Raw genomic sequence first — 15,329 nt, 5'->3', positions numbered from 1 at the left:
ACAAGGCTATCTCAATTCTTCTAGACTCGAAGACAAAACAATTGGGTTCTAGTCCCACTTTCCCACCAGCTAGCTGTATATCTTTGGGTAAGTCCTTCAGATATCTGGGCCTCAGTTTTCTCATCTGTAAAAGGAGGAGATTTCACCAGATGAAATGTAGTTCCTTCCAGCTATGGAATTCTACAGTTCCATTAATATTTAAAGGCCTCACCTGGAAGAATTGGCACAGGAATCCTATATTTCTCTGTTAAAATTCCAAATCTGTCTTCTGTTACAGGAGTGTTAAGTGGAGCCTAGAAACAAAAGAAAAAGTTTTTAGTTCATATTTGTAAGGGTAAATATAAATAAAAAAAGTTCAAATTTATTCTGATGACAAAAGGGAAAGGGAACTCCCTCCTCACTTTTCTTTCAGCATTTCCTTTAGAAAACGTGTAACTATAAATTCTTTCTCTGTCTCTTTGAGATGTATGGGAATCTTTTAAAAATCGAAATAAGTCTCTTGCCAGTTTTGCATCCTAGGAATTTCTTGGGGGGCCTTGGAGATATCTTTGAAATGTGAACATCAACTTCCTGCTTGTTGAAATGTAAGAGAAGTTTTATTTTTCCTTTGGGTAAAGACAATTAAGATGTATGTAATAGACTGGACCTGCCAGACATATACACATATATAAAGGTGCCAAATCAATAAAGGGCTTCAAGCTGAAAACATTTTGAAAACAATTGATATTATGTCAATAATAATTCAGTGATATCTACTTCAGATATAATATTGAAAAGAGAACTTTAATTAAGCACAATTAAAGCATTTCTAGTTTAATAGAGCTTGATATTTTAGAAAGACGAGCATAGATAAAATTTTTGGAATTCAACTTACTGTATATGGAAAGAATATAGATGATATTTATATAACTTTTTGAATTTTATCAAGTATATTCAGACATTCAATATTCTAACCTTGGAGGTAGGACAGGGATAATATAACCCATCTTACAGAAAAAAAAACTGAGTGTAAAATTTTAACCAAGTTTTAAAATACAAATTTTATTTGAGGGCAATAAAACCAGCACTTAGTCCTCTGCTTAACATATCTGTGGCTTTTCTGCTTAGGTTATGGGAGGCCATATTAATTTATCTCTTTAGAAAATCAGATTGTCCTCTTCAGCTTTAGATAGTGCATTGTCCCAGAAAATTTTATTTTATATTAAGAACAATGATACAAAGACCTGAAGAACAAGTTAAAAAATACTCTCAAAATAAAAACTCCTGTATTTCATTTGGTAGAAATATTCAAAGGTCTTCTCAAGATAATGTCTTCTCATAAATCCAGTACGTAAATATAACATGTAGAAGACATTACATAAAAATGAGTTAATATTTTAAATTACATCTTTATCTGATATGCTTCAATCTTTATTTTGTTCTTTTTAATTAAAAAAATAAAATTATTCCCTTAGAATTACATGAAAAGGGTTTCCTATTTCAAGTAATTTGGAAATAGAGATAACAATAAAGATTAGACTTCATATAAAAAACAAATTCTCATACCCCCTTTTCCTTCCAGTCTGGGAAGAGTTCTTTAAAAGCACTTGGATCAAGGCAAGCCCCTGAAAGTGTATGAGCTCCTATTTGAGCAGCTTTCTCCACTAGACACACACGGATGTCCTTTTCATGTTCAGCAGCCAACTGCTTTAGACGAACAGCTGCGGAGAGCCCTGCAGGGCCTGCACCTACGATTACTACATCTGCTTCTTCTGCAAACCTTTCCATGTTCACTCCTGGGGAAAAAAAATGTTAAATAAAAATTCTAGGACTAATATGATGCAATAATCACATGGTAAATCACATGCTGGTTTAAAAATATTCACTATGCTTACAGCATTTATAGAAATTCCCCCTGTACTTTGCACAATAATTATACTAAGTAGTAATACAGTATATTACTTTGATGTTCTCTTAGGTTCTGTTCCAGTGTGTATTTTATTTTAGCTTCCATAAACCAACTTTTGGCTTTGAGACTTATAAAATTAGCAAATATCTGCTTACCCGAATACAGTCACGCTTTGTTCAATCACAAGGATACATTCTGAGAAATGCATTGTTAGGTGCTTTTACCCTTTTGTGGACATCAGAGAGTATACCTACACAAACCTAGATGGTACAGCCTACCATATACCTAGGCTGTATGGTATAGCCTATTGCTTCTGGGCTACAAACCTGTACACCATGTTACTGTACTGAATACTCTAGGCAGCTGTAATACAATGGTAAGTATTTGTGTAACTAACATATCTGAACATAGAAAAGGTACAGTAAAAATACAGTATAAAAGTTTTTTTTTTTTTTAAAGAAAGGTACACCTGTATAAGGAACGCACCATGAACAGAGCTTGCTCTGGGTGAGTCAGTGAGTTGAGTGGTGAGTGAATGTGAAGGCCTAGGACATTACTGTACACTACTGCAGAGTTTATAAACATAGTACACTTAGGTTACACTAGATTTATGAAAAAAATGTTTTTTCTTCAATCATAAATTAACCTTAGGTTAATGTAACTTTTTTACTTTATAAATGGTTCACTTTTGGCTTTTTGAATCTTTTGTAATAACACTTAGCTTAAAACACAAATTGTATAGCTGTACAAAAAATATTTTCTTTCTTTATATCCTTATCCTATAACCTTTTTCTATTTAAATTTTTGTTTAATTTTTTAAACATTTTTGTTAAAAACTTAGACACAAACACACACATTAGCCCAGGCCTAAACAAGGTCAGGAGCATCAATAATCACTGTCTTCGACCTCCACATTTTGTCTCATTGGAAGGTCTACAAGGAGCAGTTATCTATAATAACAATGCCTTCTTCTGGAATACCTCCTGAAGGACTTGCCTAAGGCTGTTTTACAGTTAACTTTTTTTTTTAATAAGTAGAAGGAATACACTGTAAAATAATGATAAAAAGTATTATATAGTAAACACATAAACTAGCAACACAGTTGTTCATTATCAAGTATTATGTACTGTACATAATTGTATGTGCTATACTTTTACACAATTGTCAGTGCAGCATGTTTGTTTACACCAGCATCACCACAAACATGTGAGTAATGCACAGCACTATGACACTCTGAAAATTATGTTCTGGAAGATGTCACTAGGCGATAGGAATTTTTCAGCTCCATTACAATGTATGGGACCACTGTCATATATGCTGTCTGTCACTGACTGAAATGTATGTGGTACATGAATGTAGCAACATATATTTGTAAAGCCATAAAATATTATTTAATGCTTTTAAACTACCATCAATAATATAATATTCTCCTCCACAAAATGATACAAAGTATCTAGAAAAGTCTCTCAAAAGTTTTACACAAATTACTTACCTTCCCATCGTTTGTCCTTATCCCGGGGATAAATAGTATAGTGAGTAGTAATTCGAGGTACAGAAGTTGAAGACCATCTTGTAGCACATAGAGGTAGATAATTTTTCTTAATTTTTAAGGCATGAAAGCACTGATAAGCTGCAGAAAAATTATGAGCATTATCTTTTTTTTTCATTTAGTTTTCCCTAGCAGTAGACTGAAAAAACATACATTGGAATGATTATACTCAATGAGGGATATAAACTGAAACAGACTGTACTGTTTCCTAGATGAACAATTCAGTTAGCTTTTCCTCATAAAGCAATGTTTTCAAATCTTAAATATTTTAAAACTATCTAATAAACAAACTTATTCAATTTTAGCTCATGTAAAGCTTAACCTATAATAAGATGATCATATGACTAGTCATCCACACTGGACACTACTGAGGGAAATGGGGGAGAGTATTAATGACTATGTTTAAGGGCAAACTGGGTTTTATGGTAAGCTTCTTTTTTAAGTAAGTTGATTTACTCATACAGTCGTATCTTCTGAGATCCTTAAAAATGTATATATTTTTGAGTCAGCAAATAGTATTTTATGGAAATAAATAGAGGTGTGCAAAGATTCATCTGTAGAAATGTTCACTAAACCTTCTCTGTTGTCCTCAAACCTTCAACTCTACCTCCTCTTTCTCTTACCCAGCACAGATACACTCATATCAAACCTCATAAAGATAGAAGTAATTAGATGTGAACTCTCTCAATTTCTTGGTAACAACCTCCAACGTAATCTGTGTTTGTGCCCATACTGTGTTCATTCCTTCAGCTTATAACAGAAGAGATATCTTTTCTTTCCACCAAGGTTAATTCTTCTACCTGGATGATGAGACTTATATTTCTCATCTTCTTAGGGACATCTGATCCTGCCTTCCTCCTGCATCTTCAATTTCTGACTCCCCTCTCTGTCTCTGTTCTCCTTGATAATCCTTCCTATCATACAAAAAAGAACAGAGAATTCCCCCCATAAAACCAGTCCTGACAGATATAAAAACTTATATTTGAAGCTATAATAATTAGAAATCTGTTATAGGAGGAGGGATAGAATAATAAAAGGAACAGAATAAAGATTTCAGAAATAGAATGCACATAGGGATTTGGTATATGATAAAGATGCCATTTCAAATCAGGAAGAAGAGATGGGTACTCATTAAATGGTGCAGAGATAGCTAGAAAAGCCATTTGGAAAAAAGTATACCTTGCTCCTTTTGTCAAAATGGATTCCATTTGATCAAAGGTGTAAACAGAGCAAGTCAAAATATAAAAGATTATGGTGAGATAGCCACAAATTCTTTGATCCTCCTCTCTTTGAGAGTGGGCTGGACTTACTGACTAGCTTTTGACAAGTAGAGTATGGAAAGAAAAAAAATATTAACTTCACAGTAATAAAGCAGACACCACTTTAACTAAGTGATTAAATTTAACATTACCACAGTAAGACATATTGACCCCCTGATATGATGTGATGAGAATAGTTCTTCACCTCTGTGGTACAGATCCCCCAATTCTTTTTTTAATTAAAAATTTTTTATAGGAATACAGACATGAGTCAAATCTTTATCCCGACTTCCCCAAATCTTTAACCTCAGTCTAATCATGAGAAATCATTAGACAAATTCAGATTGAGGCACAGTCCACAAAATGCCTGACTAGTACACATCAAAAGTATAAAGGTCATGAGAGACAAGAAACGATGAACTGTCACATTGAAGGAGACTAAGGAGATATGACAACCAAAAGCAATGTGGTGCTGTGCATTGGATGCAGGAACAGAAAAAGAAAACATGAATAATGTCTGTAGTTTAATTAACAATATTTCATCAATGTTAATTTCTTAGTTTTGATAATTATACTATGGTTATGTAAGACATTAAGCTTGGCAAAGGGTATATCGGAATGCCATGTACTACCTTGGCAACTCATCTGTAAGTCTAAAATCATTTCAAGATAAAAAGTTAAAAAAAAATTATGGTGACACAAATTTAACTCAAAAAGGATGAAAGACTTAAATATAAGAGCTAAAACTATAAAACTGTTAGAAAAAAACATGGATATAAATCTTTCTGACTTTGAGTCAAGTAATGGTTTCTTTGATATGACAATCAAAAGCATATTCAAGAATAGAAAAAATGGTTGAACTGCACTACATCAAAATTATAGTTACACTTTTTGTGCTTCAAAGGATACCATGAAGAAAGTGAAGATAGCCCATAGTATGGGAGAATATATTTGAAAATCATTTATCTGATAATGAACTTGGATCTAGAATATATCATGAACTCTTATATCTAACAATAAAAAGACAAATAACCCAATAAAAAGCAAGCAAAGGATCTCAATGGACATTTCTGCAAAGAAGACATACAAATGGCCAATAAGCACATAAAAAGATGCTTAACATCATTATTCATCAGGCACATGCAAATCAAAACCACAATGAGATATTACTTTACATCCACTAGGATGACTATCAGTGTTGATGAGGATGTGGAAAAATTGGAATCCTTATATGCTGCTAGTGGCAATGCAAAATGATGCAGTCTCTCTGGAAAACAGTCTGGCAGTTCCTCAAAAGGTTAAACATAGAGTTTTCACATTACCCATTCCTAGGTCTATCCCTAAGATAGATAAAAACATATTTCCACATAAAATCTTGTATAAGAAAGAACGTTCACAGCTGCAGTATTCATAGCAGCGAAAAAGTGGAAACAACTTAAATGTCCATCAATGAATGGATAAACAAAAAATGATATATCCATAGAATGGCATACCATTCAGCAATAAAAAGAAATTAAGTACTGATACATGCTATAACATGAATGAACCTTGAAAACAATATGTTGTGTGAAAGAAGCCAATCACAAAAAGATGACATATTATATGATTCCATGTATATGAAATATCCAGAATAGACTAATCTATAGAGACAGAAAGGAGATTAGTTTTTGCCTAAGGCTGGGAGTGACTGTTAATGTGCATGGGGTTTCTTTTTGGGGTGATAAAAATGTTCTAAAACAGATTGTAGTGATGGTAACACAACCCTGTGAATATACTTAAAAACCATTGAATCGTACATTTTAAAGAGCATAAATTGTACGGTATGTGACATATCTCAATAAAGCTTTTATTTAAAAAAAGAATATTTACAAAAATATTACATGGAAAACACGGGAATCTAGGATTTTGAAAGGTTTTTTCTAAGTATTAATATCATAAAAATCTAAGAAATCATAAAATCATTTGACTAAAAATCTAAAACATTTATATGACCAAAAAAAGGTATTAATATAAATGTCTCATTTAGCTGTTTGTATTCCCCAGCAGAAAGCATGCTCCTAACGTATCTTTTTCCCTGTTGTATGCTAAATCCTAGTGTTAGCTTATATGGTAGGTACAAATATTTGTTGAGTAAATATTAGATAGTCCTCTTCATACTCTCCTTCATTAGGGTACTCATTTAAGATTGACACAAGGAACTATAAAAGATTAATGCTTTTCAGAGTATCGTCTGTGAAAAGGCAAGGCAGAGTTCTAAATCAGAGGAATTAAAAGGCCAACATGAGAGAATGAAAAGACAAGCCAAACTAGGAGAAAATATTTGTAAAAGACGTATCTGATAAAGGACTAGTCTCCAAAATATACTAAAAACTCTTAAAACTCAATAATATGAAAACAAGCAATCAAGAACATGGTCAAAAGATATGAACAGACACCTCACCAAAGATATACAGATAGAAAATATGCCTATGAAAAAAAGCCCACTATCTTATGTCATTAGGGAACTCCAAATTAAAAGAAGTTACACTACACACCTATTAGAATAGCAACAACGCCAAAAACTCAGAACATCAAATGCTGGTTGTGGATGTGGAGCAACAGAAACTCTTATTGCTAGAGAGAAAACAAAATGGTGCAGCCATTTATAAGCACTCTGGCAGTTTGACAGTTTCTCACAAAACTAAACATATTCTTATATGACCCAGCAATTGCATTCCTTGGTATTTACCCAAATGAGTTAAAAATGTATGTCCACAAAAAAAACAACACATGAATGTTTATAGCAACTTTATGCATAATCATCAATACTTGGAAACAACTCAGATGTCCTATAATAGGTGAATGGATAAACTGTGGTGCATCCATACAATAGAATACTATTCAGTGCTAAAAAGAAATGCACTATCAAGCCACAAAAAGACATGTAGGAAACTTCAATGCATACAGCTAAGTTAGCTACATGGCATTCTGGAAAAGGCAGAAGAGCCAGTGAAAAGATTAGTGGTTGCTAGAGATTTGGAGGAAGGGAGGAAGGAATGAATAGATGGAGCACAGGGGATTTTTAAAGCAATAAAACTATTCTGTATGATCTGCAATTAATGGTGGATACAAGTAATTATACATTTGTCAAAACCTATAGAATGTACAACACAAAGAGTGAACCCTAACATAAACTATTAAGTACTTTAGTTAATAATAATGTATCAATATTGCCTCATCAACTGTAACAAACATAAGATGTAAGATGTTAATAATAGGGAAAGGGCAGGGGGTGGGAAGCTATTAATATATGCAAACTATGTACTTTCTGCTGAATTTTTCTTTAAACCTAAAACTACTCCAAAAAAAGCTTATTAATTTAAAACAAAACCAAAAAAAGGCAATATGGAAAGGCGTGGTTAGGTGCACAGGCTTTAAAGTCTGTTTACTTTGTGTTTGAATTTATTAATAGCAATGAAACCTTCAGCAAGTTATTTAACTCTTCTTACCCCCTCAGCTCTAAAGTTTATGGTCAATCTTTGTCTTGTAGGCATTATAATTAAGGATCTACTATATGTTTTACACAAAGCAAATCATCAATACGTATTTGTTAACCTTCCTAGTTAAAATTTCAACTGTCACTTAGCAACCTGTCTCTGGTTTAACTTCTGGTATAGAGCAATAATAATCAGGCCTTTTTCTAACTTTTAAATTGTTTATTATGAAGCATCTGTCTGCAAATGAACAAATTTCCAAAAATGGACAGCAACAAATAGTAAAAATCAACAAAGAATTTCACATGGATTTGGACTACATAACACAATTTACATTTTCATGAACATATTGAACAGTTAAGAATTGTCTATTTTAACAGCATATCCTATTCTTCATAACTTTATGAGATATGTGGGGTAGCTACAATTTCCATTTACAGCAGGTAAATAGCAATTCAGATGATCCTTAGCCAAATTTGGACTCAATTCTTTCAAATATTCTGTAAAGCTCTGAGACTATCACTTGATTTGAAATTATCTCTGAAGGCACAGAAGCTCACTGTGGTAAAATCAAATTTTCTTTCTTTCTGATTAAATGGAGAGATGATGTTTTAATAAAATCAGCCTGGCATAGGTTAATTATTCTTATTCTTTAGCACTCAGTTGCACAATTAATATTATTTGATGCTTTATTCTTTCCAATAAAATGTTTTTTTTTAAAGTAAAAACCTGGCACCATCCAATCATTAAAGATTATGATGGACGCAGGAGAGGAAGAGATTTGGAGTGGCTGAACTCTTTCAAACACTAAAAATCTGTTTTTGATAATCTCTAAAAAAGTAGCAAAGAAACTAATTTTCTCTACTTGCAAACACATATTAAAAACTGTAGTATTAGGAATACTTTTTAGGCCTTAGATTACTATTTACCTATCCTAAATTTTTAAAAAAATGTACATAAACTAAGTTAATATACTATAGGAGAACTCAGTTCCAGAGTTCAAATATACTACTATCAATATTTAAAAGAATATTTATTTTTCCAATGCATTGTAGTTCAGTGTATAGAAGTTATCATTTACTTCTGAAGACTGATGATTGGAATATGACAAACTGTAATTCTTGTTATGTATTGCTTGTATGGCTACTGATTTTCTTGAGAATATTTGTAACTGTGTAGTCTGATTTCCTACAGGGAATAAAAAAAAAAGTCACAACCTTTACCCCTTTTCTGAAAACAAATCTGATATCTCACTTTAGAGATTTGAACATTTAGGCACCTTGGTAGGGAAGTGAGGGCACAAAGTCCACTGAACTCATAACATCACCATACCAAAGTCACATTTGTGTCCAACCTCTTTGTTGCTAGTAGTCCTAACATAATATTAAGCTATGAAAAGCAAAGAATTCACACCCAAAGAAAACAGAAGCAGTGGTGGAATTTGGTTAGCACTGGGGCCAAGCCTGACTGCATCTAAATTAGGCTGTAGAGCAGATAGCATCTAACTACTTTGATGTTCCAAAAAACATAAAGCGTATCTATACATTAGGTGTAGTAATAGACACATGGGTAACAGAAAATATAAACAAAATGAGGGCCAAGTTTAAAAAATGCTACTTTCATGACATTTACATAAGAACATCCTTGAATTTGCAATGTGTATTATACTGCGTAAAGATTCTATAACCAAAACTTAGACTCAAGATTTAAAAAATTAAGCCAGTTATAACAGAATTCAAGATCCTTTAGTAAAGTTTTCTGTTTGACTTAAACTTTTTTTTGTTGTTTTTAAGGAAAACTTTCAAAATATCATCCACTCCATCAGTCATCCTGATGGTGCAAGGAATACCCATCACACGATAAAGCCCCTAGTGTTAATTTTAGACAAAGTAGAAAAATCCCTGGCTCTCTATATAATCTGGTGATTTAGGCAGCATATGAATGTTAATCATGACGTGACAGATCAGACTTCAAATTCTTTACTACTGGACTAGGATAGCTGCAAAGACCAAAGTCAGGAGAAGGAGAAAAACTGCAAATACTAGTTTTTTCCATTTCCATCAAGGCGACAGGTAACACCTGAGCTTTGGGATAAGGGATTTGGGAAGAATCAGTTCAGGAGTCCATGGAGGTTGAAGGGTGCTTGTTGACAAGTTTTCTCTGCCCATGACCTTTAGCCTAGATGCTAATTCTTCCAATTGGGGCAACCCCAGCAGGAGGAAGCCAGGGTCCACCAACAGGCGCAGAGAGCGAGACCTTTGCCCTACTTCAGCATGAGAAAGCAGATGAGACTCGGGAGGGGAGAGGTGCCTGCAGTCTCCAGGTGTGACCCTGTCCGTTTCGCCCTAACTCCTCCACTTTCCTCCACTTATCCCAACCCGAAGTTGCCTCTTACCCGGGCAGGACAGCTTGGCTAGCGGCACCAACATGTTCAAAGTTACCAGGACTCTTGGTTGGACACAACGGAAGGAGCACTGTCTGCTGCTCGCCGCGGGCGCTGGACCTCTAGGCCGCGGGGGGCGCCATCACCGGCAGGGAAGCAAGAACCCCTCCACTGCAGTTCTCCTCTCCGTTTAGCCGACCTCTCTTGCTTCTCAGCGTTCCCGCCTCCTTCTCGCTCTGCGCCGGCGCCATGCATGACGCGGACGGCCAGCAGAGGCTTCCGGGTCATGTACCAAACACAAGAGGGAAAAGAGACTCCAAGTCCCGGCGCGCCCACGCGAGGTGAGGAGGCTGGAGGGCAGCGGCAGGAGCCCACGAATCCAGCAGCACAACGCACGCGCAGTGAAAGGCAGTGAAGGCGGCGCGGCGCGTATGGCATCCTGGGAGTTGTAGTCTTGTGCGCAAGCGCCCTCCGAGCCCGGCGGGAGGTTTGCGCAGGAGGGCTGAAATGACTGACATCTGATTGGCTGTCCCCCCCAAAATGAAAAGTCTTTCTGGTCCTGGGCTGAGACCCACGAGGAGACGGGGCGGGATTTCGGGCCGCAGGAGGCGGGGCCTCTGGGCTTTGGGCGCGAGCGGTTGAAAAGACTGTAGGTGTCGGTTCGGCTGCTCTGGTGGGATTCCGCCGTCCCCGTTGGTCCCCATGGCTGACCCTGAGGAGTTGCAGGTTTCCTCGCCGCCCCGGCCGCCTCCGTCTTCTCCTTCATCTTCAGACACTTCTTCAGCATCTTCGCCGGGCGTCCCAGTGAGTTTGGGCTGGCGAATTCCGAGCAGGAGCAGCGGCCGGACGGTGGACCCGCTGGAAGAAGTGGAGCTGCAGATCGGTGACGTGAGTGTCTTGTCGCCCGACAGGTCCCGGGCCGCGTCCCGGCTCGGCGCTTCTCGGAAGACAGACAGCTGCAGGGCCCGGAGGGGCGGGGAGTCCGCTCAGCCGGCCCCGCGACTGACCCTTCTCCGGCCTCCTGAGGACGTGGGCTGGATGGGGAAGGATGCCAGCCGCTAAAGTGCCACCCACCCGAGGATTCTGCGTATAGATTTAGTACTGAGGCATTAAGGGGTTATTCCTCCACTACGCACTGGTTTTTTTTTTTTTTTTGAGGTCTTGCCTTCTGGTTTCAATCATCCCCAGTAACCCGAAACCACACAGTTTTGCGCCGCTCTCTGCCCCCTCCTTTCCTATCGGAGAACGGTTTTAACTGCATGAGTTTGCCTCGCTGCCTGTTGGTGCTTAGGAGCAGGCTGCGATTTCTTTACGTGGGACTTAGAGCCTGCTGTTCTAGTTGGCCACCTGCCCAGAGCCAGCTGATAATGCTATTTGCTGTTGTCTGCCTCAGGCTTGCTTCGCGCTGGAGCCAGCTTGGAGGACTTAGTCATGTTGATTGGCCTCGTTAACGGTTTGGTGCAGAACTCCTCCCTGTGATTGCTAGAATGCATAATTACTCTGGATGGTTTCTGTTAAATCTCGAATTCCTGGAAACTAGCACCCCACCTCCCTACCCCTAACTCACACACCACTGGAGGCGGGGGGCGGGGTGGGAGTGCGGGGGGACAGTCACAGTTTCTGTATTTATGGATTCTTGAGTGGGTCAAGTGGAATGAGGCATGTAGGGTGCAACCTTTCTCGGGAGAGCTTTGTGGAATAGACCTTTCTTTGCAGATTGAAAACCGGGGAATGAAGTCGATTATCTCATTGCTCGACAAGTATTTGTTTGGTTTTTTTTAAAAAGACGACTAAAGGTGCTGATCCAGCTTTTATTTTTGCAGAACAGGACTTGTTACAAGTAAATACGTAGAAATGAAGTGCTGGTGTGTTACCTAGGAACAATGTTATTGTACATCATAGGTGAAGAAAACGTGACTACAAAAGTGAATTTTCTACCAAGAGCTGGATATTTTCTGCATTTGTGTGTGATTTTGTTGATATTATTTGATAGAACTCAGAATACCTGTTCTTTGAGCTATACATTTTCATTGTCTAAAGTGTTGTCAGGTAAAAATAGTGGAACTATGCCCATGTTACCCACATATCAGTAAAAGTTGGTTATGATAAAGTCCTTCAGATTCTGGTATGTAGTGTCAAGGGGTCCAAGTCATCTTGTTGAGCTCAGTGAGATTCCAGTATATTTTCAAAAAAACAAAAATACTGACTGGTTATGTCTCATACATAATGGATATTTTTCTAGCAGACATATTTCCTACTTAATATCAAAGAATTTCTTAGATTCCTTGAAAGAGCCAGTGTTTTAATTTGAAAATGTGTTACTTTAAAAAAAAATAACTTGGGCATTAGATTCAAGGCTTTAAGCTATTTATAGACTATTTATAAAATGAGATGAGAATTTTAAAAATAAACTTGTGTGACATTTTATTTTCTTTAATTTCAGGCAGCATTTTCATTAACTAAACTTCTTGAAGCCACATCTGCAGTATCAGCTCAAGTGGAAGAGCTTGCCTTCAAATGTATGGAAAATGCACGTTTCCTTAAAACATGGCGGGACCTCTTGAAAGAAGGCTATGATTCTTTGAAACCTGACAACTGATTTGACATGCTTAGTTGTTTAAATAATGACTGTAATAACTCATACTTCCTCATATGTGATATTTGCACATTACCGCATGTATAGGATGATCTCTTTTCAGCAGTTTTGTATACTCAGAATGAAATTTTTCTTGACTTTTGTGAAAATAGAATACTGATGTTTTTGATGCTGGCCAGTACTTGTTTATCCTTAAATACTGTCTTCTCTCTAAACTTTCATAGAATCCTTTATGAAAGTTAATTTCATCAGTAAATGGTTTATATTAATAGTGCCACAGTGCTACTAGTAGCAAACTAAGTAGGCCATTATTTGTTTTGCAACAAGATGCTAAGAATGGCAGAATTTGAAGTTGAGCTTTATCTTATGGACCCAAGGAAGGTAACTGTAAGGTCACCAATCATAGATTGGCATTAGGCTATGTTTTCTGGAGACAGTGATTGTTTTTTATTTACTTCTATAACTCCAGCACCTAAAAAAGTGTCACACAACACTCACTAAATGTTTGTTGAATAAAGGAGTTGACAAACATAATTAAAAGCTATGTTTTCTTCCTATATTTAGCATGAAGACTCTAATTGTTTCTCTAAAAAAATGTATGAATTAGAACTTCATTGACTTGAAGGAAAATGTTCTCTTTTTTTATGGGGATTTGAATTTTGATGATAGCTTTTTAAAACACATGATAAAAATTTTTTGTCCTATTATTTTTTTGAAAAATACTTCAGAAAATGAAAGACTGTCTAGAAAGAATGCATATTTTTTCCCTATTTATTTTTATGGTTAACTGCTTTTATAGTTTTTTGTATTTGATATTTTTATATCTTTGCTCTCTTTAAAGTGCCTTATCAAATGTATGACTCTTTGCTGTTACTTTTGGAGCTTTGCAGGTTGTTTATATAGTAATTCTAAGGATGTTTGTTTGTTTCCAATGTATCAAATTTAAATGATATGATTGTTTTCATATTATTTGACCTTAGTGACAATGTTCTATTTTGTTGTGTCTTACGTTGCTTTTTTGGTGGTTTGTGTCATGTGTCAACAGTTAAGCCAACTAATTCTCTGCTGTATATAACTTCTGAACATCTTTGATATGACCTCTTAGTTTTTTGTAAATATGGAGATGTGTACAGAACTATATTCTAAAGCCCCTGTATAATGGGGCTATGAAAGGGGACAGATGGATGGGCAAAGAATACTTTTGTTTAGCATGTTAGATCATAGTTCTTGATTAATTTTTTAGTATGATTTCTATACCAAAGTGATGCATATTTCAGAATTAGAAAAATATTTTTCGTATATCCTGACATTACAATTTTTAAAATGTGCAAAAATAAACTTATTAAAAGCAAATCTTATTTTCATTTCTTTGTGTTCATTATTTTAAAACTTTTTATTGACATATTTTAAATATATGGGAAAGGTGAATGATTTAACAAACACCCAGGTATTCCTGCCATGCAGATTTAATAAATATTAGCATTTGGCTGTATTTTCTTCAGATATACACATATGAATGTAAATGTTAGATACATTTGAAGCTTGCTTTCTTACCTCTTGAATCCTATCCCCTCTCTCCCTAGAGGTAACTGTTATCCTAGAGGTGGATATTCTAGTTTGTGTTTTATATTTTTAATACATATGTATTCAAAGCACTACAAAATATGTATGTGGTAGCCAGCCTCCAGATGGCACCAGTGATGTCCTGCCTCCTGGTCTTCATGCCCCTGTATAGTGCTGACTTGTGTAACAACCAGGATATTGAGGAAATGCACTGTGTGATTTCTGAGGCCATTTCTTGCTCATTTTTCTATTTTGTCTTTTCCTTGTCAGTCTGTAGATGTTACATATTTTGAATACTAATGATCTGTTAGGAATGTTTCAACTATTTTTTGTAGTCTGGTTTGTCTTTGTTTTATTTACATGATGTGCACTGTATGTGTTAATAAACTTGCTTGTTTTTCTCTTGTTAATCTGTCTTTTGTTACAGAGGTCTTTCCCAATGATGAACTTATGAGAGTTAAGGAGAAATATTTCCCTGAAAATTTTAACATTAAAAATAATGTGTTTGGTTTAAAAAATTCTGGGCACAAAATATGTGCCAGGCACTCTGTTAGGAGCTTTATAAACATTTCATGTAACGATGAAAATCGTCTCTTTGAGGAAAGTGATATTATTACT

General features: G+C 35.9%; 2 protein-coding genes across 3 annotated transcripts in view; one reads left to right on the top strand and one right to left on the bottom strand.

Moving 5' to 3' along the window:
* Nucleotides 1-10,941, bottom strand: part of ETFDH (electron transfer flavoprotein dehydrogenase) — a 30,541-nt gene extending 19,600 nt beyond the window's left edge. The window contains exons 1-4 of one of the 2 annotated variants that reach the window (XM_045552180.1): nt 10,565-10,941; nt 3,381-3,518; nt 1,546-1,775; nt 212-293 (exon numbers count right to left, since the gene is read on the bottom strand). In XM_045552180.1, coding sequence (XP_045408136.1) covers nt 212-293; nt 1,546-1,775; nt 3,381-3,518; nt 10,565-10,598 — 484 coding nt within the window. In that variant the 5' untranslated portion in view covers nt 10,599-10,941. The remainder of the gene's footprint in view (nt 1-211; nt 294-1,545; nt 1,776-3,380; nt 3,519-10,564) is intronic. The other variant, XM_045552181.1, reaches the window with a different exon arrangement.
* Nucleotides 10,892-13,683, top strand: C5H4orf46 (chromosome 5 C4orf46 homolog). Its single transcript, XM_045552183.1, has 2 exons — nt 10,892-11,440; nt 12,996-13,683. The coding sequence occupies exons 1-2, from the start codon at nt 11,255-11,257 to the stop codon at nt 13,149-13,151; spliced, it is 342 nt and encodes a 113-aa protein (XP_045408139.1). The 5' UTR covers nt 10,892-11,254; the 3' UTR covers nt 13,152-13,683.
* The last annotated feature ends 1,646 nt before the right edge of the window (nt 13,684-15,329 follow it).

This window comes from Lemur catta, chromosome 5, assembly GCF_020740605.2.
Source record: "Lemur catta isolate mLemCat1 chromosome 5, mLemCat1.pri, whole genome shotgun sequence".
NCBI lineage: Eukaryota > Metazoa > Chordata > Mammalia > Primates > Lemuridae > Lemur > Lemur catta.
This window is presented reverse-complemented; position numbering and strand designations above follow the sequence as displayed.